Raw genomic sequence first — 27,555 nt, 5'->3', positions numbered from 1 at the left:
TCCTATGGGGTTTTTGTCAGATTTAAAATTCTATTATAGAGAAAACCCTATGATTCCTATATTCCTCCTATTGATCTGCCTTAAGTCTGTTAAGGTTTAGAAAACTTACAAAGGAAGCGAATTGTCTCAGGAATAGATTCCCTTAAGTTAACAAAATATTGTCAAAATATGTCGATGCATTTCTGCAACTTTCGGGGTTTCAATTTTGGTCATAATTTAGAGATACTAAATATGTCCATAATTCTTAAATCACTTGGTGTTCTTGCGACTCTTTAGATGTTAAATCACTTTATTCTGTTCTTGAATACAAAGATGGCATAACAGCCATTGATGCAATTTGTAAAGATTCTTGGTGTTTTTGTTGTTCTACACAAGCACGTTTTTTGATGTAGCAATTGAACATTTACTTAGACACACAAAAAAAACCCATCACATGTAAACAATATAATCTCCAAAGACGTAGCGTAGCCATAGGAGCGAACTTTTCTCAGTCATACGCTAACCTCCGGGTGGAGTTGTAAGGACAAAAATAGAAAATGATCAGTGCTCTCTCCCAGAGTACAGCAGTGACAGAGGCTGCAAATGTTGTAGCAATAGCAGTATATAGCAAACTTCTAACCCCACCTTGTGGTGAATAGTGTATTTAGCAAACAGCGAATAGAGTGAACATATAATACAGTAGAAATGTGTATAAACTGAGCCTCCCACTCAACCTTCAAAAAGGAACAGCCTCCCGGTTCCTCACAAACACGATAGCACAGAGACGAGGGAGCGGCGGACATCAGTTTTGATTTAAATGGAAAAAGAGAAACCGGAAAAGACCATAAAACAGTATTGTATGTATAATTACTCGTCTATGGGTAAGGATTCTATCGTTGATGTACTCACATTTGGATGAGTAAATATGAGCTCATCACAAACTGCGGTATAAGGACATCTACATCGCCTACATTTCCACAGTTTTGATGAGATCCTATTTACTCATCCAAATGTGATTACATCAACTATAGAATCCTTGTCCATAGACGAGTAATTATACATACAATACTGTTTTATGGTCTATTCCGGTTTCTCTTTTTCCATGTAATTAAAAACGGACGTCCGCCGCTCCCTCGTCTCTGTGCTATCGTGGGTGGAGTTCTGCCACATCTTTGTAGATGGGAACTCCTTTGGATCAGAAATGCTCGTATTATAAAGCGATTTAGTGATGATTTGACTTTCGGGTGGTACCAAAAATTATTTCAAAGTTGCGTTTGGAGCACGTGATGATTTGGGTCTTTTTCCATGAACCAATCAGGGCTAATAGTTGTCAACCAGAGTCACTGATAATGATAATCCCAACAGGACAACAAGGAACAATTGGCCACGTCAAGACTTATATTTAACGCAAACTAAAGATTGAACTAATGTTTTTCTGAGTGGTTGCGCCCTTGATGGATTTTACAAGAAGCCTACAGAAGGGCATGAGCTACTAGAAGGGAATCTTATTACAAATTAAGAAGCAATCTAGAAAAAACATGATGAAAAGGAGTTTCCTTCTTTTGTTACTACTTTTACTAATGATGCAAATGCCATTAGAGCCTTATTACTGGCATATTTTGTCTTTGGGCGACAGCTTAGCCCAAAAAATACTGATACCCCAAAAATTATTATTAAACATGCGCCATGAACAGAAAAAAATATTTGTCACCTGGAAACACTACCAGAAATACTACTAAATACAGTATCTGCATCTCCGTTCAATGTAGTTAGTCACAGATGTAAATATCGGATTTCTGAAAATGGGTAAAGAAAAAAAAAAAATCTGACCAATAATGTCAATTGCAATACAACATGTATCATTGGCCGCCAGAGTGACTTGTAGGTGCAGCCTACAATACGTGGGCCGGACCTTCAGACCTCTCAAATGGGCACATGCATTAAGTGCCACTACAAGTTATTGCACCCATTCCAGCATTTACTCCCACTCTGTTAATTAGGACTTGACCCCGGAGCGGGTGCAATTACCGTATCAGCACTTGATGCATGCGGTCCAAAGAAAGGATACGCAAACATGTTCCCCTAATTGAAACGGGTGATACAAATCAGAACATTTCCATTTGTTATACTGCAACATGGTCATTCATTTTTGTCCGTACAGAGCATTGAGCATTTGGTTACTGGGATAGGAGGAGGTGACCTGTTCCGTATCCTGTGCAAAAAAAAACCAAGTGTTCTGGATTTATTCGCTAAATACTCTCATCACATTTGGGCTGAATAAGGAGTGGTATATTGTTCATTGTTTCAACCAGAAGGAAGTCTAGTATGCATGTAGTGATAAAAGTGTCGTAGTTCTACCACAAAAAAACCCAGTACTCTTTTTTTTTTACTTCAAATATTTTTATTGATTTTTTTCAGCATATGAATATTGACAAAATACATCTGCAGTCAGGTGCAGAAATTCGGCTAACAGTGTCCACGCATTGAAAACAGAACAGAATAACAGAATTTTAGATATAAATCAAAAAGTTCCAATTACCGAGTGACACAGAGCCATGAGTCTAGCAATCATCTATCTCGGCTAATGCAGAATATTACATCGCTTTAGAATAACATTTGTACTTGGAGTGACAGACAACAACAACAACAACAAAATGAAGTAAAAACCAAAAGGAAAGGTTTGAGGGGGGCAAGCAGGGGGGAGGAATGGGAGACAAGGATAGTAACCCCTATCTACCCGGTCCACCACCCGGCCCAGACGGTAGTCTCGCAGAATTCTCATAGCTGACTCTGGTCAATTTTGTTTTGTTCAAGCAGAGCTAATAGAAAAGGAAAAACCCTTATCTAGTGCTTGCGGGTCGGTTCCATCCGGTCAATTCCCAAGTACTTGGGTCTCTCTCGCCGCCTCTTACTTTTCAAGCCATGGTTCCAACGTTCTACAGAAATTATCAGTAGACTGTTTCAGAAAGGCGGTCAATTTCTCCATGGTCGTCATAACCTCATTTATTCACTTCTCTACTGTACGTCTGGAGGGGGGGAGGTTTTCTCCAGGCGGTCGCTCTCGAGCACCTGGCTGCCGTTAATATAAACGAAATCAGCCGTCTCATAGGATGACTTATATCATCTACTGGTTTTGCTAATAGATATAATAAGGGGTCTAGAGGGATTGACATTTGCGTTGTGTCCCTAGTTATCTCCTGAACCATAAGCCAAAATTTCAGTATGGCGGGGCAGGTCCACCATATGTGAGCCATATCCCCCTTCTGTCCACAACCCCTCCAACACAAATAAGGGACCACCGGATAGATCTGTCTCAGCCTATCTGGTGTCAGATACCAGTGGAATTGTATTTTATATTGTCGTGGTGCAGATTGAGGTTTTGGCCGCGTACTCCCAGATACTGTATCCTCCCAGTCATCTCCATCAAAAGTTATGTTTAAATATATAGCCCATTTGAGCATATAGTTATGATCTGGGGTATCTATTGATGCCTCTATCTCAAGGTATATTCTCATAATTAGTCCCTTCTGATAGATTCCCCTTTGACAGTATGATTCAAAACTTGAAATTTCAGGGAAGGCTAGGTTCTGGGATATTTTATGTAGGAAATGTCTTAATTGAAGATATTTAAATAAGTGGAGATCTGGAGCCTCACCTTGTCTACACGGTTCTTGGAAGCTAATGAGCTTCCCTTTGTTCAGAAGGTCTGCTATTGTTCTGAAGTTTTATTTTGGAACTGATCAAATTGCTTTGGCTCATAGCCTGGGGGGGAAGTCCGGGTTATTAAAAAGGGGGAGGAGTTGAGACAAAGGAGAGGCTAGTTTGCATTTTTCTTTTGTTTTGCTCCAGATATTCCATGTGCATCTCATCGGGCCCAATTTGAACATTTTGATATCAGCCTCCTGCCTCCCGGGGGACCATAGAGCAATTGCTAGTGAGGTATCCCTCGAATAGGGGGATTCGATACCCAGTCAGCAAAACAGCCTCGGGTCAGCGTTGCAACCCACAACCTGCTGCAACTGGGCTGCTTGATAATAGTATATCCGGGACCCCCATACCCTCTCTTGCTCTAGAGGCTAGCATAACAGACCTTGCTGTCCTAGGTCTTTTGTCCTGCCAAATAAATTGGAATATTTTACTTTGCAGGTTTTTTTTTTAACTCTGAGATCGGTATTAATACCTGAAGGGCCTGAAAATAATATAACAGTCTAGGTAGTATATTCATCTTGACCGATATTATCCTCCCGATCCAGGAGATCTGGTACTTTTCCCACACCTGCAGATCCTTCTTGATCTTGTCAAATAAATGGAGGTAATTACAGTGAAAAAAGAGAGCCATCGTTTTTATCTCCCAGATATTTAATATGGGAGGAACTGCACTTGTATTTGAAGTTCAATTGTAGTAGTTTAATTTCCTGGGATAGGAGGGTCAAATTCAGAGCTTCTGATTTATCATTATTAATTTTATATTATTAATTATATAAGAGACTGGAGATTGGGCAGGGATATTTGTGGATTGGATGACGTTAGAATAACATCCCAAGGGCAGTAAAAAAGACATGGGGCCATCCCTTAAGGTTGGAGGAAAGGAGATTTAATCAGCAACAAAGAAAAGTGTTCTTTACAGTAAGGGCAGTTACAATGTGGAATTCATTACCCATGGAGACTGTGATGGCAGATACAATAGATTTGTTCAAAAATAAAAAGGTTGGACATCTTTTTAGAAAGGAGATATATATATATATATATATATATATATATATATATATATATATATATATATATATATATATATATATATATATATATATATATAGTGTTCGACAAACCTATACATTTGCTCGCCCCAGGCGAGTGGATTTAACCCACGGGCGAGTAAATATTGGCCCAAGCAGCACACGTTTGGTACTAGGTGGCGAGAAGATTTTTTGGTGATTTGTCAACCACTGTACACACACACACACACACACACACACACAATAAGTAAACATGGGAAGGATGTTGATCCAGGGAGTAATATGATTGACAATTATTGGAGTCAGGAAGGAATTTATTTTTCCCCTTATGAAATATCATTGGATGACATGACACTGGGTGTTTTAGTTTGCCTTCTTCTGGATCAATAAGGAAGTATAGTGAAGATATAGGATAAAGTATCTGTTGTCTAAATTTAGCATAGGTTGAACTTGATGGACGTATGTCTTTTTTCAACCTCATCTACATGTAACTATGTAACTATGTAATATCGTCCGCAAATAAGGAGACTTTATAATCTGTTTTACCTATGCCAACTCCCTGAATATTTGGATAACTTCTGAGCACGATTGACAGGGCAAAAAGAAGGGGGGTTAGGTGGTAGTCCTGCCTCGTGCCGTTTTTAATTTTGATGGAGTCCATGTTGTTTCTCGTAAGTTGGACCGAGGCTGTAGGATTCTGATACAGAGCTTTGACGCCCTCAAGGGCCCCGAATCTCTGAACATTTCTGTCTAAAAACAACCAGTCTATCCGGCGAATGCTTTTTCAGCATCCAAGCTCAACAGGATAGCCTTGGTCCCGGTGAGATGCACATGCTCAATAATATCAATTATCTTCCGGGTGTTGTCGGAGGCCTGTCTACCTGAAATAAATCCCACCTCGTCTATATGGATCAATCTCGGTAATATGGGATTTAGCCTGTTCGCGAGAATCTTACTGTAGATTTTGAGATCCTTATCCAGTAACAAGATTGGGCCGTAGCTGCCACATTGAAGTGGGTCTCTGCCCTCTTTGTGTATTATAGCTAAATTTGCAGCGGCCATTGAGGCTGGAATCAGTTCACCCTCTAGAAAGGAGTTTAACAGTTCCAGCATAAAAGGTGAAAGAATGGCTAGAAATGTTTTATAATATATATTTGAAACCTGGGGATTTTGCAGCCTTTAATGATTTGACTGCATCTGCTAATTCAATCTCGGTGATTCTTCCATTTAAAGTCCCTGATTCAGTTTTAGTCAAATGGGGTAGATTGCATTTTTCTAGGTATTTTGAGATCGCTTCAGTGTTAGAGAGCTTATTCTCTGGAGAGTTCAAAAGTATAGTTTCGTGTAAAATTCGGTAAACTCATGCCCAATTTCTCTATCTTTATGTGAGATTCTACCGTTCCTACATCGAATTGTGGAGATTTGTGACCTGACTCTTACCCCTCTAAGCCTGTCAGCCCAAAGTCTATCCGCCTTGTATCCTTTTTCGTAATATTGCTGGTTGGTCCATTTCAGGTCTCTATCGGTGATTCTAATTGAATCTGTCTTAATGTCAGCCTGGTGGCAGCGAGAGATTTATATAATTATTTTGGATTGCTTTTGTTGTTCCAAATTTATTTTATCTGTTATTTGTTTATATACTTTCAGTTTGCTTTTTTCTTGTGGGCGACTGTGGAACTGAAATCCCCTCTAATTGTTCCCAAAGCATCGCAGGTGTCGAGACAGACCTTTTATTTTGAGGCAAAATATTTGTGTAATGATAGTTTAATTTTGTTTTCGAACAAAGGTCTTATCTAAAAGATACGAACGATTTCTAACTGATGCCAAGAGATATTAAATGGGAGAAGAACTACTATTTGGTAACTACAGATGTGACTGCCCTTTACACATCAATCAGACATGATGATGGGTGCAGGGCAGTTTTAAAAATATTAGAAAATAGTGGTAAAATGCATATGTCACAGATTGAATTTTTGATAAAATGTATGAAATTTATTCTCCCCAAAAAAAAATTCTGGTTCAATGGAGATTTTTTCCTTCAATTGTGTGGAACGGCGGTGGGGACCAGGTTTGCGCCAAGTTACGTGAACCTCTTTATGAGCGTATGGGAGAACAACCATATTTGGTCATGGGCGGGGCTTGACGCGAACCTGGTCTCCTGGCGTCGTTATATAGATGACATTTTCTTTATTTGGAAGGGTCCTATTGATAGATTTCTTATATACTTGAATGCAAATCAAGTCAATTTGAAATGTACCTCTGTAATCAGCAACTCCGTCAATTTTTTAGATTTAACAATTTATATTGAAGGAGATGAAATAAAAACAAAAAATTATTTTAAAGAAGTGGATGCCAATAGTTTTATCCTCCCATCAAGTTGTCATCATAAATATTGGGTCAAAAATATCCCTATAGGCCAATATAGGAGAATCAAACAAAATTGTACAGATGATCAAACATTCTTAGAACAGTCAAACTAAGAAATTTATGGAAAGCAAATATGATAGTACAAGTGTAAAAGAATCCCTAGATAAAACTATCTCCACCACGAGAGACTCCATTTTGAACCCTAGTGTAAAAACTAAGAACAGCAGGTTCAAGATTCCCTTTTTAACACAATTTAATAAAGCAGCTGTAGGTATTAAAAACATCCTGAATAAACATTGGCATATATTAAATAATGATCCAATACTAGGGGACTGCCTTCCAGAAAGAGCTCAAGTTCTCTATCGTGTGCCCCCAATATCAAGAACCAACTGGCTCCAAGTACCCTAAGGAAAATCAATGAGGTCCAGGTTTTCAGGAAATCCCTACTTCAGCACAGCAGCGTCAATGAATGGCTCAGTATGTTTCAGTATGACTGAGCCACTAATTGAGCCAGCTGTGCTGAAGTAGGGATATCCTGAAAACCTGGCCTGTTTGCGGCCCTCGAGGACGGGAGTTGTGCAGGCCTGGTGTAGAGCGTCTGATGTCTCCCTTGGGTGGACGTGAAGGCATGCACTGTTAATCGCGGGAGATTTCACTGAGCTTAGCCTGTAAGTTCTATAACTTCCGCGTTGCGCGTGCAGCCACTAGGGACCGCGAGGAGAACGCGGCACAGTTAGGGGTCTGAGCTCACGCCTTCTGGCTATTGTTACTCTCGATAGGTCGTTGAAAATTTGTAGGGACTTATTCTCAAATGGAATATCGCTTTTTTCCTGCAGGTTGACATAATTTGTCCTTGGTTGAGTAGTGGTGTAGCCTTATGACATCCCTTCTTCTCTTAGGATCTTCAGACTTAAAGCCTAAGGGCTTGGTAGTGATCCACCTATCCTGGAGGCCTGGAACAAAATCGAGGTCAAAAGATGGGTGAGGAATGGGCAAAGATTTTCGGGTGTGATGGCCTCAGGGATATTTCTGATTCTCACGTTCTGCCTTCTATCCCTGTTTTCTTGATCTTCTAGACCATCTTTTAGGTAGTTCACTTCATGTCCTAGCCGAATTATCTCATTGTCGGCTGCAGCTTGTAGTTGGAGGGCCTCGTCCATTTTGGTTTCTAGGCCCGTCGTTCGAGTTAGGGTGTCTATTTGAAGCTTGAGCCCACTAACAGCCCTTTAAAAATCTTCTTGAAAGGATAGCCACATTTTAAGGAACAGATCTTCCATGTATTGTTTTGTGAGTTCTTTCCCCTCTGTGCTCACAGGCGTGTGCTCCCTTTCTCTATCGGGAGGCGCACGTGTGGCCACGCCATCTTGGGGTTCGCTGCTGCACCCTGCAGGCCGTTGTGCTCCGCTAAGGTAGCGGGAAACGTCCTGCGACTTTTTTTTTTTTTAGCTTTATGGCCATGCGCAGCTGCTCTGAGGGGCAGTAGAGCACAAAAGATTAAATTGATTTGGTATGGAAATGCCTTTTGTATGTCTTTGCTGTGTGAGGGTCTCGGGAGGTCCCCCGCTATCGAGCCATCCTCTGTGATATCGGAAGTCCTTGATCAGTTTAATCTTTAGTTTTTAAAGTTGATTTATGCACATATCCAATAACAAAGAGGAACCAGTACTGGCGCCTAGGTGTACATAAAATAAATAGTATCACAGTCAAACAGAAAACCAGTGGGATAGTGACACCTACTGGTGGTAGAAAAAACTGAATTTAAACCCACAAATAGCAAAATACAGGATAAATATATGGAATATACCCACTCAACCTAGGCAGGAAAGTCTTAATTTTCCTTGGAACATATGGATGGGTGTAGTAAGGGAGCGGGAAACCATATATGTAAAAAGAAGAGAATGGAGAAAATAGTACAGCACTGTATGGCAAAGTACGCAGTAATCCGCACACATTATACTCACATGTACAACAGTGAGTTAGGGCATGTCACACTTAAAGTGTACAGGAGCAGCGCTCCCACGTAGAGAAACCTCTGAGTAGCAGGATGGAAGGATAGGGTGCACTATGACAGGACATAGCGCAGACTGTATACTGATCGCCGGGGAGAACTCCACCAATGCCTCTCAGTCCCTCAGTGGGTCTGATCCACTTGGAGGAAGCGATGTCCTCCACTCCAGCGCCGTCAATGCGGATCCCTGGAATCAAAATGGCCGTTGCGCCATCCTCCCCAGATTACGAGTAATCCAATGGAGGTGGAGGACCCCTTAAACAGAATGGCAGATCACTTTCGCGAAAGGGGATATGAGGAGGGTGAGATAATGATTGCCCTTTCTAAAGCCAGAATACCTACCAGAGAGGAGTTGTTGGTGCCAGTGAGCAGACTTCAGAAGGATAAGCGCTTCAATAGCGTGACAACGAAGGCTGAGGACCCGCTGCACGCGCCCGCATGGCCGTCTAAGATCTGCAGAACATTTTTTCGGCGCACGGTGGGGTTGTGCGTGGCCAAAGCGGGTCGGGTGGGGGCAACGTAAGGCTATTGGAAGGTCCGGTACGGGAGGTTGTGGGTTCGGGAGGAGAGGGGGCAGATAGGTCGGGTGCACAACACAACACACACACACACACACACACACACTTCCTCCCCCCCCCCCACATTTCGGAGGTGGGGGAAGCTCAGCCCCCGCTGCTGATAGGCTCACCAGCGCACCACATGACGCGTCACAGTGCATAGTGAGCCTTGCAGTGAGGAGGGACTGGGGCTGGCTCGGGAGAACATCATGAGAAGGTGAGTGACGCGCACGCTGACCGCAGCGGGTCCTCAGTCTTACAGCACGGCCTCTAAGCTTATCAAGAACAGTGTGACCAGTCATTGGCATATCTTGGCCAAAAAAAAATAAAAATTGGTCAGCATTTTTCCAATCCTCCCCTCTTTTGTTACAAGAGGGGTTAGAGCCTGGGGGATTTACTAACTAAGTTATCCTGTAGACAAGTATGCAGTTAAACCATCATGGCTGAAGAAGACAGTGGGGGTATTCAAATGTCATGGCTGTGACAATTGTCAGTACATGACGGTAGGCAAATCATTCGCCCACACACACACAATGGCAATTCAATCAAAATCTCGGACTTTTTCAATTGCGAAGTTTGTAGTATACAGTATCTCATCAAGTGCCCCTGTGGGATATGCTATGTGGGTAAAACCACTAGAGTGTTAAAGGAGCGCACTGCCATGCACAGCTCTATTAGAAAAGCTCTCCTTGGTGCAGACGCAGGCGAGGATTTGAAACATCTACTTGTTGCTAGGCACTTTAATAAAGAGAAGATGACAGCCTTGCAACTTTCAGATGCATGCCCATCTTACAAGCACATGTCCCCACTCAAGGAGGGGATAGGGGCAAACTCCTGTTGCAATTAGAAGAACTATATACAGTTTGGGGACCATGGCACCTAGGGGCTTGAACGAGGACCTCAATTTGGCTTGCTTTTTGTGATGTGCTCTGTAGACATGCCCTGTGTACTTTTTGAACGGTGTTCCATCAGTTTTTATGTTCTATAGACTGTGTCCGGATTTTCAACTCTGGTTCCTGTTTGCCTGGAGCTGACTGCGTTTGGTACTTTTAGTGTTCATTCATGCATATTAGTTCATTGTACGTCTCATTTTTACAGATATCTGCTCAACCTCCCTTCATCCTATTTGTGTTTCACTTATGCACTTATATGTCCACTGCACTACACTCCCCCTGGTGGCTTGTGTGTTATTGCAGGTTCTGCGTCTTGATGTCTCTCTTCAGACCCGGCTTGCAGCACTCATATTGTGTGTGCCTTGCTCATGGAGGTGGGTGGTTGTCTATGTGATGGAGGACGCCTGTGCTTGATCAGCTGGAATATTCAGCAGCTGGGGTACACTCCAGAGCATTGACTGCAGAAGCAGCTGGTCCAAATTGGTCAGCAGCATCAATTAGCAGAGCAGGAAGGTCATCACATGACCCCAGTCAGCGTTTGCATTGTTTTCGGGTGATGGGTTCATAGGGGTTTTGGGTATTTAGTCACAGTAAGGCTTAGGCATCACTGCACACCCCATGAAGAAGATCCCTTTGTGGGATCTTAACGTCAGATTTTTGTGTGTTACAATACAATTCTTTGTACACTTACCTCTGAGTGCTGCCTCTCTTTGCGGTTCTGCTGGATGGTAACGTGTGTGTGTTCATTCGTGTTCTCCCTCTGTATTTTTCTTTGGGGGGGGAGGCACGTTTCTTAATGACACAGTCAGCGGGAGCCAGTCAGGCTCGCCCCACCCACGCACAGTAACCTCTCCTCAGCTCCTCGCGATCTATACACTTTGTGAGCTCCCGGCGGCCATCTTGAATTTCAGGCCGGAGATCTGAGAATTGCTGCCTCCGTGGGCAGGCCAAAGGCCCCACTGATGCTCCCCGACACAGACCTCGGCACCCTGTAGCTTTCCGGCACCGAGAGCAGGCCCCAATCTCAGCTACCACCCAGCTGCAGCACCTCTCACCAGGAGATCACTATTCACGCTCTTGCCCGATTGACCCGAACACTGAGCCCAGACTTCAAGGGAGATAAAGGCGCAGGAGGTAAGATCGCGTAGTCTGGCCGCCTGCAGTGGCTCCTCCAGGGGGACGGACGATTGGGAGTGCACCTCACATTGGTCTCTGCGCTGTGATGGTGTCACAATGTCCCCGTTTCGATCCCGAGTAAGGCAGCCGTCTGTTTAGTATTATCTTTAAAGTAACCGTGCGGAGCCGGCAGCCATGTTGAGCCTCTCGTGCTCTGTTGTATGAGAGGGGGCCTCTAACGCAATATAAATGCCTGCTTTTCTCAGGCCTCCAACTCCCTTTCAGTCCTTGCTCAGGCTCCAAAGGTGGATATAGGTAGTTTTTGCTTTATTTTAGCTTTTTATACGTACGTTTATTGTGGCTCCGCTCACGGAGCTGATCTGGGGTGTGACTACTCTGCGCTGCGTCCTGGCCACGCCCCTCCCTTTTTTTACTTTAATGAACGTCATACCTTTAAAAAAAAAAATTAAAAACAACTCCCTCCCCCGTGTTCCATGTGATTGTGAAACCCTACATTCAACTGCAGTCCCATTAACTTATATAATGGTCCCTTCCCCACTCAAAGCAAGTGAAATACATTAGCACAAATCATACCTGTTGCCATTATTCGGTCAGCTTCAGGTTCCCATAAAGATTCCTCACTATTATTACATTGGTTGCTTGGACCAGTTTCAGCATTTTCAGGGTCAGGAATGTTTTCTGCAGACATTTGCTCTGTTTTCTCATGTTCTTCATGAGTGATATCACTGAATGGAGTCTTTTTGTGGGATATTTGCTGCTGTGGTGCTCCGTGGTGACCATACACAATATACCAGAAAAAAATGTGGGTTATTTTCAACCGAGGCATTTTCGGAAGATATCCAAGTGTACGTCCAAGTCCTGGAACTAGGAAAGAAAACAATATATACATCACATTTGGGTTTGCTTGGTGAGGCAGGTTAGTCATCTTTTGGAAAAACATGCAACAAATTAACACTTTTTTTTTTTTTTTAAACTAAAAAAGGCTGTGTGTGCTGAGCACGCGCATTTTAAGTGAAACTTCTTTGTCTTTGGTCACTGTTTTGTCACAGAAATTTGTAATTAAAACTCAAAAACACGTCAGTGACAAAAAACAAAGAAGTTTGACTTAGAACGTGCGTGCTCGGCACACAACTCTGTTTTAGCGATTTGCACTTATATAGTTATACCAAATGTGTGTGCGCGCGCCCGCCCGCCCCTCTGGTGCCTGTGTGCGCGCGCCCGCCCCTCTGGTGCCTGTGTGCGCGCGCCCGCGCCCCTCTGGTGCCTGTGTGCGCGCGCCCGCCCGCCCCTCTGGTGCCTGTGTGCGCGCGCGCCCGCCCGCCCCTCTGGTGCCTGTGTGCGCGCGCCCGCCCCTCTGGTGCCTGTGTGCGCGCCCGCCCCTCTGGTGCCTGTGTGCGCGCGCCCGCCCCTCTGGTGCCTGTGTGCGCGCGCCCGCCCGCCCCTCTGGTGCCTGTGTGCGCGCGCCCGCCCGCCCCTCTGGTGCCTGTGTGCGCGCGCCCGCCCGCCCCTCTGGTGCCTGTGTGCGCGCGCCCGCCCGCCCCTCTGGTGCCTGTGTGCGCGCGCCCGCCCGCCCCTCTGGTGCCTGTGTGCGCGCGCCCGCCCCTCTGGTGCCTGTGTGCGCGCGCCCGCCCCTCTGGTGCCTGTGTGCGCGCGCCCGCCCCTCTGGTGCCTGTGTGCGCGCGCGCGCCCCTCTGGTGCCTGTGTGCGTGCGCGCGCCTCTGGTGCCTGTGTGCGCGCGCGCGCCTCTGGTGCCTTGGTCTTGCGCATGAGTGGTGCGGCGAGACCGTCCGCCACTGCCCATGTGCGCCGAGCCCAGTCACCACTGCACATGCGCGCGGTCAGACCAAGCATAGTGTCTTTTTGTGTATGCGCAAGGGCAACGGGCGCGACAGCGAGCGCCTATTAGTACTTTGACATCACTTGCGTTACGCTTTTTCATTACAACGCAAGGATTTTCCCCATGAAAATCCTGTACGCCAGCAAAGAAGTTTCTCTTCAATAAATATGAAAGAATACAAAAATGGTATTGCATGCTTATTGCAGCATGCCAAATAGAAACAACAGAATGAAGGAATAAGAAATAGCTTTGTTATATTTGTATATTATATTATATTTGTATGCAGTGGTAAGTGAATAAGATGGGGATATGGAGAAATGGGTGTTGGTATTTTTTTACTTTTACTCTTATATACCAGGTCCCAACCCTACAGCATGTCATATTCGTCACCAACACTGCCATTGCATCTTATGAAAACAATGTGATATTCTGCATCCTAAACGGGACATGTGGTGTTATCTGGGGGAACAAGGTCTCACACTACATCTGTACAAGGATTGAGATTACCATGTTCTCGCCAAATGTGGATAATGGATTGATGCTTTGGAGGACTGTGACCTCCAGCTGCTTCGTGTTTTTAGACTGCCCACAACCTACCTATAGGTGACCCAATAACCAATAGACAGTGGGGGATTTTAAACTATGATAGTCTCAGATTTTATGTGAGAGACGGAGAGAGTTCAGTAGCCAAAATATGTACAGTAACAGAGACAGGCAAAGGTTATTGATACTGTGCATGTGAAAGAAAGATGGGAAACTGAATGGATGCGCGTTATAATTTTACCTTTGCTCTTTGATTTGAAAGGCACTTCAAGTATCTTTCCCCTTCATCATCTCCCGTTTTGTTTGTAAGTTGACTGAACCCAGGGTTCTCAGTGTATGACTGTAGTGGTCCTATGCTTTATAACCCTCAGATACAGGAAGATGATATTTTTAAAGAGGGCTTTTGCCCTTTCCCAAGATGGCTGCTGCACTGCTTCCTTGCTATAAAATAGTCACTAATGGCAATCTCATCAATATGAATGGATTTGCAGGAAGATTCGTGTCCCCAACCATATTAATCTAGCAGACATGGTAGAAGGTTGGAGGTGGATTTCTCCGGAACCATGGAGCACGTGCGTTTATTGCATCGTGCCAACGTAAACATTTCACAAGACAACAGACTTTACCTGTGACAGGGTGATAATTTTTTAGCTCTGTCACACCCATCTTCTCATCCGTCTTTTTCAGAACTTTTTTAGCACTGCCATTCTGGCTGGGTGATGTATTCTGTGACTCCTTTGTCTTTCCCTTACTGTGATCACCTGTCTCCAACTTGCTAGGGGACAGTGGCCCATGAGAAGACTTTGTCCTAAACTCACAAACCCAACACATTAATAACAAGACATCATACACCAAAGGTGAAACATAAAAGGCTGAGTGTGTTGTATTGTATTGGAGAGGCTCTTGCACAGGCTTATATGCCTCATCAAAATCAAATAGTTTCCAGTTTGAAAATTGTCAATGCAAGTTGCTGTATGTGTGGTTTGGGGAATAAAGTCTCTTCTGTAGATGTGATGTTTTTAAGAAATTGACGGTTAAAGCAGTAGAAATGAGGATTAAAACATGTGTTGAAGTGTGAAAACAGTTCTTAGCTGAATATATAAGGCTTAATATCAAAGATTTAATAGGGAGGCTACAAAAAAAAAAGCTGTGTGTGTACGTATACATACACAATATAGAGCAAGTGTAAAAATGTGGGGAGATACAGGTACACTGAGACGCCTGGGAAATATGCAAATTTTGCATAATCTCTCCCTCGATGGCTAAGACATACGTAACGTGACGTGACGTTATTGGAAGTTAACCCAATATTGTGATACAATAATGGGACATTAAGACTATGCTAATAAGCTCAGTAACGGCTGTTGTTGTTGTTGCATATACAGAGCTTTGTGGATACGCGGTAACCTCAGGGAAAATATCATCACGTTATCAGCCCTCAGTTAACAGATTTATGGCTCTGGCCCCTTAGTCCTCTTGTAATAAATAAATAAAAATATTTCCACTTTCTAACTTACCTATTTCCTGCTGTAGAATTGGAAATGCGGAAACGAATTTGTTCGATGGCACTTTTGACTAAAGGATCACTTGGATTAATGGACGGATGAACAACAAGCTCCACCTGTTAAGAATTAATTTTAAAGATTCATTCTGTCATCCGCGGCATAGTGCAAAACCATCAAAATTAATTGTATAAAATTCTAAATATATTATATCATATATTTAGTACACCTGTATGTCCTGCAATTTAGAACAAGATAATCTAGTATTTCCCATGTCAAAACTGGTGAAATTATTTTTAATTTTCTTTTTTTCTGCCTTTAGTTATTTCCTTAGTACAGTAGTTACAAAACGCAATAAATTATGCATTATAAGTTATAAGATGTATTAAGAACATCTTCTAAAAAGAAAAAAAATCGACAATTTTCAGAGATGCATATTAAAAAGGTATTATTTTCTGTGACTTCGCCGATGTTTAACAAGCTGTGAGTTCATGGTAAAATGTATGACAAGCAGAGCAAGCAAACTGCTTCTCTACTGTATGAATCCTCCGATATCTAAAGAGTTCTGTTCCTATTAAAACATTTTCCACATTTAGAATAAGCAAATGGCTTCTCACTTGTGTAAGTTTTCTGTTGTCTAAAAGGCTTGTATCACAAGAAATACAAAATATTTCTTGCTGCCCTGATGACCCAGTAAGGTACACGTGACGAAGGGGTCATGAGCGCCATCAAAATGAAAGTTGAGGGCACTTCGCTTCCATTTCAGCCATCAGGGAGCTGGCCGGAGACCACGTGATCACTACAGAAGGGGCGCATAGTCACGATCCCTGAAGTCCAGTTGCACTGGGGTGAAGGTTAAGGCAACAGTCCATGCTACACTTTTTTGTTATATACATATATCTATTTTATTACCTTATTTGAAACAAGTGATTCCCCGAGTCGTGACACTCAAGTGACGGGCCCCGAGTTATTTTTAAATTCCCTGACAAGACCTCAAATTCAGTAGAAACACTGAGGTCAGCTTCACTATCGCAGCCATAAAGTCATGACATTATCACGAGATGAGACTGCAGCTTCCGATTAAGTGACCCTGCAGCTATCATTGTTTTTCATTGCGAGTACTGGCAAAAGTAAGAATTTTAATTTTTAGCCATTTGTGGGGTCTGCAGAGCTTTGATTGTTGGGATTTAGTTAGAGTGATCCCATGATTCGAAAGGGTAAAATGCTATCCTTTGGCCCGCAGCAAACATGTAAGGCATGATTTGTTGACGGATCATGGTCTATATGCCAATAGGAGTGTGTAACAGGGTGGATCCCCCGTCAGATAATAACGTAAGGGGAACCTGTTTACAGAGCCTGTGGCAGCACTGAGGATGTTAATTCAAAAGCACGCTGGCTTAATTAACCTCCTCAGCTGGCTCATTAGTCCTACAAAAAGCCTACAGAGATCACTGCAACGGGCTCTGATCCAGGAAGTCACTGCACCTGGGCCGCGCAAGAGAGAACACTCTGCAAGGGATTTGTTTTAACCCCGGACCCAGTCAGGAGGAAGCCGTGGGGTCTGAAGGTAAACCTGGTCCATGACTTGTGTGTTATCGTTGAAAAAAGGGCTTAGCCCCCCAACCGCTACATAGACTAAACCCTGTTGTAGTCAGCGCTCCAAGAGGCGCTCGGCCTGTTTATTTTTTATCCGTTTGCTGAACCTAAGCGGTATATATGTTAAGTTGCGGCAAATACAAGCCTATATGATCTCCCCCTAAAAACTGTCTCCTGCTTTAAAACCTTGGCACGCATCTCCTACAGAACGCCTAGCTTTTAAATGTTTAAATGCTCTTTTCTTATTATAAAGTATATTTTATCATATAGTTGGTATGATGTCACAATGTACCTTTTTACTAATTCCATCTTGAATGACTGTAGTACGGTAAAGCCTTACAAGTCCTTCTTGGGAAAGTTTATGGACCAATCTCAGTATTGATTTTTTACAACACTTTGTGGATACACCTTCTTGTTTTTCCTGTTCCACAATCATTTTTTGAAGCCTATGAAAGTGAAAAAATTGTAGTTAAAAGCATTGCAATCAGCACAAATATTAATGTATGTGAAAGTGTAATTATATATAGTGAATGCTTGGATTCACTAAACACTGATGCATACCACAAAACAATCCGTTACATACGTTAACTCCCATTGACCTGAACAGCTGTCAACGCAGGATCCCAATGCGATAACACGTACGAGTTTAGTGAATCTCCCTTGTAGTATTGTCACGGTAGCTTATGACAAGATATAATGAACACCAAATATCTGGGATGAACTGAACGAGGCTTAGATATAATAAAATATATTTATTCCTTAAAAAAGGTGAACAACAGCAATATAGTACAATTAACAGGCAAGAAGGTAACACTTACTTAGGGTTGGGGGATGGAGAAGTATCAGCTAGCAATTCTCCAGCAATCCGGTGACATTCAAGATGGTATCAGAAGAAGAACAACTAAAAACTGTAGGGTTGACACAGTTTATATACCTGTGTAACCCTATTCTTAACATTGAATACAGACTATTGGTGAACAATTATCTGTATCCAATCCCTAACGTGGAGACACAGATTAACCCATGCCCCCCAGCTAATTAGCACATGTGTACTGGGACTCTGAGGGTCTTATTTCTGTAGCCAATAATTAAATCAGGGGCAACGACCAGTCTACCAAATGAAGTATCTGATATGTCTACACCTACAAACAATGAAGATCCTACCACTTACAAACCACTCCTGTTTGATGATTCTCCGCCCTCAGGTAACAATTAGAGTGGCAGAGTCTGTTGATTAGTACTTCGGCTCAATCATCCGGCTGCCCTTCCTGACCTATTTAGCATAGCAGATGGAGTCTGCATTTTTCAGAGCAGATCCAAAATAGCATACATATACGCTTTAATATCTACACATATTAATAAGTTCAATTCTGGTGGGCTCAGTGGGTCGAAATTTGCCAGTTTTTAATGCCTACAGTGACTCCACATATTGGCCAAATATCAACTCTCTGTGACCTCCAGAACTGGAGATACAGAAATGCACTTTAAAACATTAAAATACAGGATTATAATGAAACATGGGAACAGGGGAACAGGGGAACATACAGTTTCCTGACATGACAAGGTGTAAGCCACATTCCTGGACCGCAGTCCAGTTAACCCCTTGCCTCCCTGGTGAGGTCAGGGGGTGGCCATATGGGGTGCAACCCCTTTAATACCGGGCCAACCCCCCTCTCCCTCTACAGGTATTTACAATCATAACTTTGTGATCAGAGTTTAGTACCCAACGATGAAAGACATTCATAATTTGTACTGATAGACACAAATAAATCACTTACATGAACAAGCTTTCCACCAGTTTGAGATTTTTAACAGCTTCAATGATTATGTTCCTACGCTTCAAAAGACGATAGGTTTCACGGGATCTTTCCAAAACTCCTGGCCTGGACCTTTTCTTGGTTTCCTTTTTTTCAGAAGCCTTGTCCTAGATTCATTATAAGATAGTTCACCAGTGCAAGACAAATATTACAAGAAAATGAGGAAAGCTCAAACACTTTATTTGCATTACTGAGAGCATTTGTGAAAATATTCAAAAATGAAAATTTTACAAGCGGGTGGTCACACTTCCCCCAACCAACTACCTATCGGTACATAAATTTCTATGGACCATTTTTATCAAGCAGTGATACGCCAAGACACCGCACAGTCCCTTCACTTGCATGAGTCCGTAAGGAGTCTTATAGCATATGTTTACTAAATATGAGCTTTCAAACTGGAACCACAGTAGTTAATCAAAATCCTATTGATATGTAAATTAGGTGCACCTATTTTTTTTACCCGATGTTGCTATTGGTTCCTGAAGGATTAGTTTGAGAATCGACTTAGAGAAACAAGAAAAATATTGTAGTTGTAAAAAAAATGAAGAGCTGCTAAACCTTAGAAAGGAAAGGTATACAGGGATATACCAAATAAGTAAACATGGGAAGGATGTTGATCCACGGAGTAATCCGATTGCCAATTCTTTGCGTCAGTAAGAAATTAATTTTTCCCCCTTACGAGATATCATTGGATGATAGGTCACTGGGGTTTTTGTTTGCCTTCCTCTGAATCAATATACTGTAAGTACGGATATAGGATAAAGTATCTGTCGTCTAAATTTAGCGTAGGTTGAACTTAATGGACGTGTCTTTTTTTCAACCTCATCTACTATGCAACTACAGCTCAACCCCGTTCTAGCACGATCCGCTACAACGTGGATCTGCTTATAACACAGTGTGAAAATGGCTCACGTTTAAAACATTTTTTTAAAAACTGGCAAACGTTAACACAGGGGAACGCAAACTTATTGTGCTGAGCCCATTGTCTCTCTGCCCCCGGCTGTCGCGCCCCCCCCCCCCCGCCTACCTTCATCCGCATCAGATGACGCTGCGTGGGAAGTCAGGTCACATGGTGCCGTGGTGTCTATTGATGCCGCGTTGCCATGGTGACACAACACAGACGGCTGAATCCCGGTAAGTAAACAGTTGCAGGGGCCTTACGCGACCCCCCCACCATTTAATTTAAATGCCTGGGGGAAGAGCGCGGGGGCTCTGCAACTGCCCGCGCCCACCCAGCACAATCTCCCGCCCCCCCGGGGGTCTCGCCCCCCACTTTGCGCACCGCTGCGTTAACACACACACACAAACACACACACACACACACACACAGTACCTCCGCCGGGGGGGGGAGAGAGAGAGGAGAGAGAGGTGGGCTGGCTCGGGCGACTCAGACACCCCCCCCCCCTCCTCTCGCAGACTTACCATCAGCTTCTCCTGCACCGCTGGGAGAGCAGTGATGGAAAAACTGCACAAATGTAATTGTCAAAAAGCGCCAAAGTACAGAGGACATCTAAAATAATAAATCTTTCCTTTATGGAGATAGCAAGATGCTATGTCACATTATTCACCTTGAGGTTTCCACAATCTTTCTAGTCAACAGGAACACCTGTTAAATATAGCATCTAGCCAGAGGTATTTCTCATTGGGAATAGAAGCAAAGTTAGTGTAGCAATGAACATCCACCCACCATACAGTAATTCCCTTTTTAATATCTTAATGTTACCAGTGAATTACATTAAACACAGCAATTTCGATCTGAGCCAAGCACTGTGTTGAAGCTGGATAAAATACTGATCTGTTCTATACGACTGACAGCAAAGAAAGTTGGCAGAAATGCAAAGTGGAAGATTTAGACACAAATGAGACTCAGATAGATAACTTTTAAGTAGCTCAATAGCAGCTATTAATCATGTGTGATGCCAAGCTGTGTATGTCTTTACACATCCTCCGCCGGGGTGGGAGGGAGAGAGAGGAGGGAGGGGGGGGAGAGAGAGGAGGGAGGGGGGGGAGAGAGAGGAGGGAGGGGGGGGGGAAAGGAGGAGGGAGGGGGGGGGAAGGGAGAAGGAAGAGGGGGGGGGGGGAGGAGGGGTGAAGGGAAGGGAGGAGAGAGAGGGGACTGGCTCCGGGCGACTCCGACAGCTAAAACAACACACACACCATCTCTCTCAACCTCCGTGGTGTTGGATCCCCTGCGAAGCTGCTCCGGGTAAGTGACAAGACTTTAAATAGCTGCAGCTTATTCCCCAAACATGCGAGAGTGGAGGTAGATATACAAAAGCTTCCCCAACACTAACACACCTCCCTCCGGGGTGTCGGATCCCCTGTGAAGCTGCTCCGGGTCCTGCGTGGGGGTGCCGCTGCGACACCGTGTTCAGGGACAGCTGGGAGAGTGATCCCAGATCTCCCCCTCCTGTGGATGCAGAACCACTGATCGCAGCGGCCATTTTTTTTTACGCCATCCCGGTTATAACGCAGTCTCATTCTGGGGACACAGAGAACTGCGTTATAACGGGGTTCAGCTGTATATAAACCTGGCACTTTTTCCTTCCAACACCGTCCTAAAATCATTACAGGTAATGTAAGGGTCTGAATGTTCTGGATAATTTCAGTCCTGCATGTCAAACCATTCCGGGTTAACATTGGAATAATGATCTGGTTAAATTATTCTTCAGATATTTCTCTACTACATCAAAGTATAGACCAATCAATGGGAATACAAAACTAGTAGTGGATTATTATCACATTTACGGTTAGTTGGGAGGTATGATTTAAGCTATATTTTCCCCTGCAGCTTAAACTAGAAGGACACATCACCCTGTAATAAGATTACATTTCATTTGAAAATATGTGCAGAGTAAAGTTTAAAACATACTTTTTCAGCTAACATGAAAAAAGTTAAATTTTCTATATTTACTATGATAGTTAAGATAAAACCACACTAGATACGCTTTGATCTACATACTGTAGCGTAGCTCTGAGTTATCACTTACTATGATCTCTTCAATCACAGACACATCACCATCATCTTCATCTGTGGAGTGTGTGGATAATGTGGAGATGTTGGTTTCTAGCTGAAAGCTGTCCAAGCTGCAGTCGTTTTCTGATAAAACAGACATTTTGTCTGCATCTTTTGGCAAAGCTACCCTAGATCGCACTGTAAAAAGTGGGTAACGTGGATAGTATTGTTAAATACAAATGTTTAGTAAAATACACCTTAAGTTTGTGGTCTAAATACTTAGAAAACTAAAGCAGATTACTGTGGAACCAGACTACTGACTAATTACAGGAAAGGTCAAGGTAATATTTACATTAAACACTGACCATACTTTGCATGTTCCAGATGCATAGCTACAAATAATCTTTTATTTGTAAAGCGCCAACATATTCCGCAGCGTGGTACGATGGGGGTACAGAGTGACTAAAATGCCAAAAACAGAATGGCCTACAAGTAAGGGCAGACAAGCGCAAACCGATACAGAATCTTACAATGTAGAGGAAATAAGGGGCAATGTTAAAACAAAAGGTAGAGTGGTTTCCCATTGTGGGATGGAGTATGTCTCAGGGGGAGTATGGCCCAGTCACACAGCTGAGCCGGATCTATTAAGCTTTTGGGAGGGGGGGGGGATGTTAGGGGGTGTAAGATAGCATGGAGTTTGGTCCATTGATACAACTAATCCATAGTTGTGACCCAAGTCATAAACAGTTATGTATGTTTTCCAAGTTCTAAGAACCAATTATTCTCAATTATTGAGACTTCTGTTTATCTGACTAAGCCACATCAATCTGAAAAAAAAAAAAAAAAAAACCCACTAGTGATGATTAAAGAAAAATGCAAGTACAAGCCATTCAGCAATTGATGGGACATATTAAGCTGCAAAAAGCTACGACAAGATGGAAACAAGAAAACACGTAGTCAAAAAACAATACTGAGGGTTTATGCAATTTGCGCTTAGCTTTAACATGGTTTCTCCTAACTATGCCATGGCACGGCTGTATAAAAAATACTTCAATAGCACCATCTGTGCTTAACAACCCAAGATCTCTGGGCACTAAAAACAAAATATACATTAAAGCTAATGCTTCACCAACGCCACATGAACAAATGCGAGTTAGGAGTCTCCGGTTATCAGTTTTAGACTTGCATCTCCCTAGCTTTAACCTTCTTTCTGGTTTGATATATTACAATAGTTGTTTTTATTTATTGGGTGAGGGATGCAGATTCAGCAATTTACATTAACATGTTTCATTGGGAAGAAATGATTAAAAATTCCCTGATATCTCCGATTATGAGGTTTTGTCAACCACGATAGCATAAATGATACATACACAAACATAAAAAAATAAAAATGCACACATGCCGTAGTAGAAACCATTATACCTGTTCTTATACAGAGCATTTCATTCTGAATGTTACCTGTTCTTATACAGAGCATTTCATTCTGAATGTTACCTTTCAGTGTTGACTGATGACTAACTCCAGCTGAAAGGTACTTTAGAATTGAGTCACTGTCAGTCTTCAGCTTTTTACTGCCGTTTAAATCTTCATTATCGTCCGTTTCCGAAAGCCTGGCTTCCTCTTCTACGGATGGACGGTCTCCAGGAGAGGCTGGCTTGCTTTGTCCTACACTCCATGTGGAGACATTACCAAATGTTGATAACTTCTCACTTTTTGCCTTCTCTTCTTCAAACTGCCTACGTAAGTCACTCTCTTCAACAAAAACATGAGAAATAAACTTGGTTGTCCTTTGGCGACCTTCATCTTCCATAAATCCCTGAGGGGAAGAAGAATGGCAGATTTACGAACGCAAATGTTTCAAATCGTGTGCAATTTACATGGGCATTTATTTTTTCAATGAAACACAACATGTTCTGGTACATACAAAAGATTTTGCGCTATGATTGGCATCGCCATGTTAATGCAACGGAAACATGTCCCGTTATGGCAGAAGTCGCACTACGACCTGCCACTATTTATGCCCAAATCGGTTTTTGGAGGCTTAGAATTTTTGATGCATCAATGTGATACAGGCAGATTCCAAATGACCATATATGCATCACGTTATCTTTTATTAAATTGTTTCAGCTATATGCACTTTGGTTCCCTAATCTCCAAATTTCTGATTGATGACAAGCTACGTGGGTTTGTATGTGATTTAACAAAACCATATACCTGCAGTAACTGCTATTGCAAATTATTGTCTCATACACATGAATGTCAGCAATTGCTAAAAACTCATTTGTTTTTGTTGGACTATTGTAGAGTCCATCTGAGTTTGTTGGTGGTAAAGCGAACCATTTTAAACTTTAGGATGTCCTTGTGGCATTTACTAAGCATCACAAGGGGCCAGCATGCTCGTGTTTTTTTGCCTTTTTCTGTGGCCGTTAGCGTTATAGACCCAATTACAATGAAAAAGGTCTTCCCCTGATATATGTTGACGGCCAGCTCACCACACAATGATCTATATACATAAGGGATCACGTGGTCCAGCTGTCTGAGGCTCTGTGGCGTTACGCCACTCAAACGGTTACAATTTGCAGCAACACTCTTGGCCACTGCCATTAGCACATTTAAGGTGATTATAGAGGGTGTCAAAGAATTACACAGTAGGGTTTTAGAGAAACAAAAAAAGAAGGAAAAGCTGATCATAACATACACCAGCAGCATACTTCACTATTTCCAGTCACTTTGTTGGAGGGATGATGCTTTAAGCGTTTACACTAAATGCTTTTTGAAAGTGTAGGAAGGACCTTGGAGACACGTCCGTGTTCTCATTCACAGTGGCAGCCACGTCACTAACAGACATGTAAAACATTTGCACACGTTCGTGGACATTTTTGGATATTCCCATAAAGTTGCAAAATAATAAACTAGACAAAATTCTCCTTTAGCAATTTCTCCCCCAAAATTTAGCAAATGTTTAGAATACTTTTGGGGGGGAAAACGTAGAGAAATGTGAAAAATATTCAAGAGTTTAAAGTTATTCACAAAAAAATATAACAAATAAAATGAAAACTTTTTGCAACCACAAATTTCTTAAAATATTTCACCGAACGTTCATTAACTGAACTGGGAAAGATTTATATATCAACAGTAACGTGTGAATAATTTTAATACGAAAAGCAAAGACAACACCAAAATTACCTTAATAAGCATATATCGCTCTAGCAAGCGGCATAACATCCTTGCTTCAAGTTTTCCTACATTCATTGCCATTCTGATCTCGCTTTGTGAAATTCCTTTAGTGCCCCTATTTTCGACTGTTTTAATGTAGGAACAGATACACAAAAAGTCTGATTACCATATATTATGTAAATGTAGCCGACAAAGGCATGGAGGTAAACATCTATGAATGTTACCTTTAATGCTGCTGTGTGAATTCTGAAAGTTTATGTAAAGATGACAGTCACTTGCTCAGACACATACAAAGACATATACCCCTCCACACATGCATAAAATGATCTATACGTGCAAATAACAGTACAACACACATGCACAAAAAATGAAATGTGAAGAATATTTATATTTCTCTGATATAGAATATACTAATTAGTTATTGGTAACAAAAAAAGGAAACATCTGAAACATACTGAGTTCATAGGTTTGTGTCAACATATCCTTTTCATAGATTATGTCAACTGGGGGAATAGGTGTTTTGATATCTTCATCATCCTCATCATCTGAATCTTCCACTTTTCTTTTATATTCTTTGATAAGTTTCAGGCATCGGATCATTATGTTGGTTCCTGTGAGGGAAGAATACAAATCTTTGCAAAGCTTTTGCTTGTACTGAAGTATTCCAGAACATTTCCGTTCTACTGCCAATATGCCAAAGGAAGCATGGTAAGGCTACGGCCGCAGTGTCGGCTGCTGCACGCGCGCCTGGCAGGCTGGCGGCTCAAACCGCGATCTCTGGTCTGTGGCTGAGCTGCAGGAGATTGCGACCGGAGTGGGGGTGGGGGGCGTGGCCATGACGTCACCCGGCTGGTTTACCCTCATTGGCTGAAAAGCTGGGGCGTGGCCAGTGCTCCGTCGCCAGTTCTAAAGACAATTTTCTTGTCTTCAGAAAATCTAGTCAAGCACCGTGGTGGCAAACTGCGCGACAGGGCAGCTCGCGGGCCCGGCCCCACTGACAGGCGCTTCTTGTTCCTGCAGCGCACGCCATTGCGCACCGCAGCACGTCCCGGGGACCTAGCCCAAGGCTCTTCCCATCCTACAAACGTTACTGCACCTGCTGGTGAAATTGTGTGTTCCCACCATTCTCTCCCGTGCGTGGCAGATTTAAGGCAATGGTCGCTTCTCCTGCTGGTGCGTTGGGCATGTTCCGCTGCAACGCGCAAACCAGAGCGATAACGCGGGCTACATCTGTACGCTTACACGCAGCGCTCTTATCTATAAGATGTATATAGCGTCCTTATCTAGGGCGCTGCACAGGAGTTACTAAAACTATGCGCGGGTATAGAGAACAAGAACCCAGTAATAGCACCCAGTGCCTAATTGAATGTTTAATGAGTATAATTAAAAGAAACCTTTAATGATCATCAGTATAAAATAATGGGGTTAAAAAAGGCCAAAGATTGGACACATTAAATCCAATGTCGAGTACTTAAGGCACTCTAGATTATATATGATAGGAACAATTGAGTGGGATTAAATCAATGTTCCCAAGAGAGCTGGTATGCAGCTGACCCTAATAGGGTGTATCTTAACATAGCAGGGACAGGGCTGTGTACTTAAGTAGTCACTAATTGTATTAGACTACCTATGAGTACACTGTCCTATTGTGTTGGTACGCTGGTAGAGCGACAATGTTGTCACGTGCAGAGACTGCCACTGCAAGAAGGAGTTACATTAATACTGACGGCAGTCAGGTATAGCAGTGGGTAAGTAGCATAAGGTACCTACAGGTGGTGTGGCTAATTGGGTATGCCCATATTAATGAATGGGCTCGACCACCAGGTACTCTGCTAGAGCTACAATGTAGGTCCCTAAAGGTGTGCAATAAGTAGTATACCAGCAATACAATGCTACGGTGTGGCCATATGCTTGCCTATGACCATATTAATGAATGGACTTAACCATGCAATGTACAGACCAAATCCCAAACTAACATGTCCTCACCTACTGTGTATCGAGTAGGAACACCGTTACTCCTTTGAAATGTAAACTGCACGAGCGCGGGGTCTGGCGGCTGCTCGCAATGCGAGACGGGAGGGCTGCCACGTCAGTACTGACCCTGCGCGTGCACGTGTTTCAGGACTAGGATACAGCAGGAATTTCACTGCTCCCAAATAGCAGTGTTTCCTTTTCCCAATTTTACAGAGTGTAAGTACATATACCAACATTTAAAGGCACAAGGAGTCTGAAGTGCTTATAATTTTGGTGCCTGAGATAAAGTGTCTTCTTGCCCAAGATCACCATTAAACAATGAGGGATTCTGGGTGAGGAAATTGCAACCATTGTCTCTGCCCTGTACTGTAACTGCAATAAGCCCCCACAATGTTTTATTTATTTACTTTTCTTAAATTAGAGTAATAAATATAATTACCCATTTTCATATGATGTCGTTAGCTTTAAGATGATTT

At 42.8% G+C, this 27,555-nt stretch overlaps 2 protein-coding genes across 8 annotated transcripts in view; one reads left to right on the top strand and one right to left on the bottom strand.

Moving 5' to 3' along the window:
* NPRL3 (NPR3 like, GATOR1 complex subunit) overlaps window positions 1-27,555 on the top strand; it is a 374,812-nt gene that overhangs the window by 200,444 nt on the left and 146,813 nt on the right. The window lies entirely within an intron of this gene.
* Window positions 1-27,555, bottom strand: part of GTF3C1 (general transcription factor IIIC subunit 1) — a 133,468-nt gene that overhangs the window by 62,940 nt on the left and 42,973 nt on the right. Inside the window, exons 7-15 of one of the 2 annotated variants that reach the window (XM_075565258.1) lie at window positions 25,561-25,716; window positions 25,115-25,230; window positions 23,423-23,744; window positions 21,963-22,126; window positions 18,934-19,079; window positions 17,448-17,601; window positions 15,575-15,678; window positions 14,684-14,865; window positions 12,251-12,541 (exon numbers count right to left, since the gene is read on the bottom strand). In XM_075565258.1, the coding sequence (XP_075421373.1) occupies window positions 12,251-12,541; window positions 14,684-14,865; window positions 15,575-15,678; window positions 17,448-17,601; window positions 18,934-19,079; window positions 21,963-22,126; window positions 23,423-23,744; window positions 25,115-25,230; window positions 25,561-25,716 (1,635 nt within the window). Of the gene's footprint in view, window positions 1-12,250; window positions 12,542-14,683; window positions 14,866-15,574; window positions 15,679-17,447; window positions 17,602-18,933; window positions 19,080-21,962; window positions 22,127-23,422; window positions 23,745-25,114; window positions 25,231-25,560; window positions 25,717-27,555 lie in introns of those variants that run through there. The other variant, XM_075565259.1, reaches the window with a different exon arrangement.

The sequence above is a fragment of the Ascaphus truei genome, chromosome 11 (assembly GCF_040206685.1).
Source record: "Ascaphus truei isolate aAscTru1 chromosome 11, aAscTru1.hap1, whole genome shotgun sequence".
In the NCBI taxonomy this organism is placed as follows: domain Eukaryota; kingdom Metazoa; phylum Chordata; class Amphibia; order Anura; family Ascaphidae; genus Ascaphus; species Ascaphus truei.
This window is presented reverse-complemented; position numbering and strand designations above follow the sequence as displayed.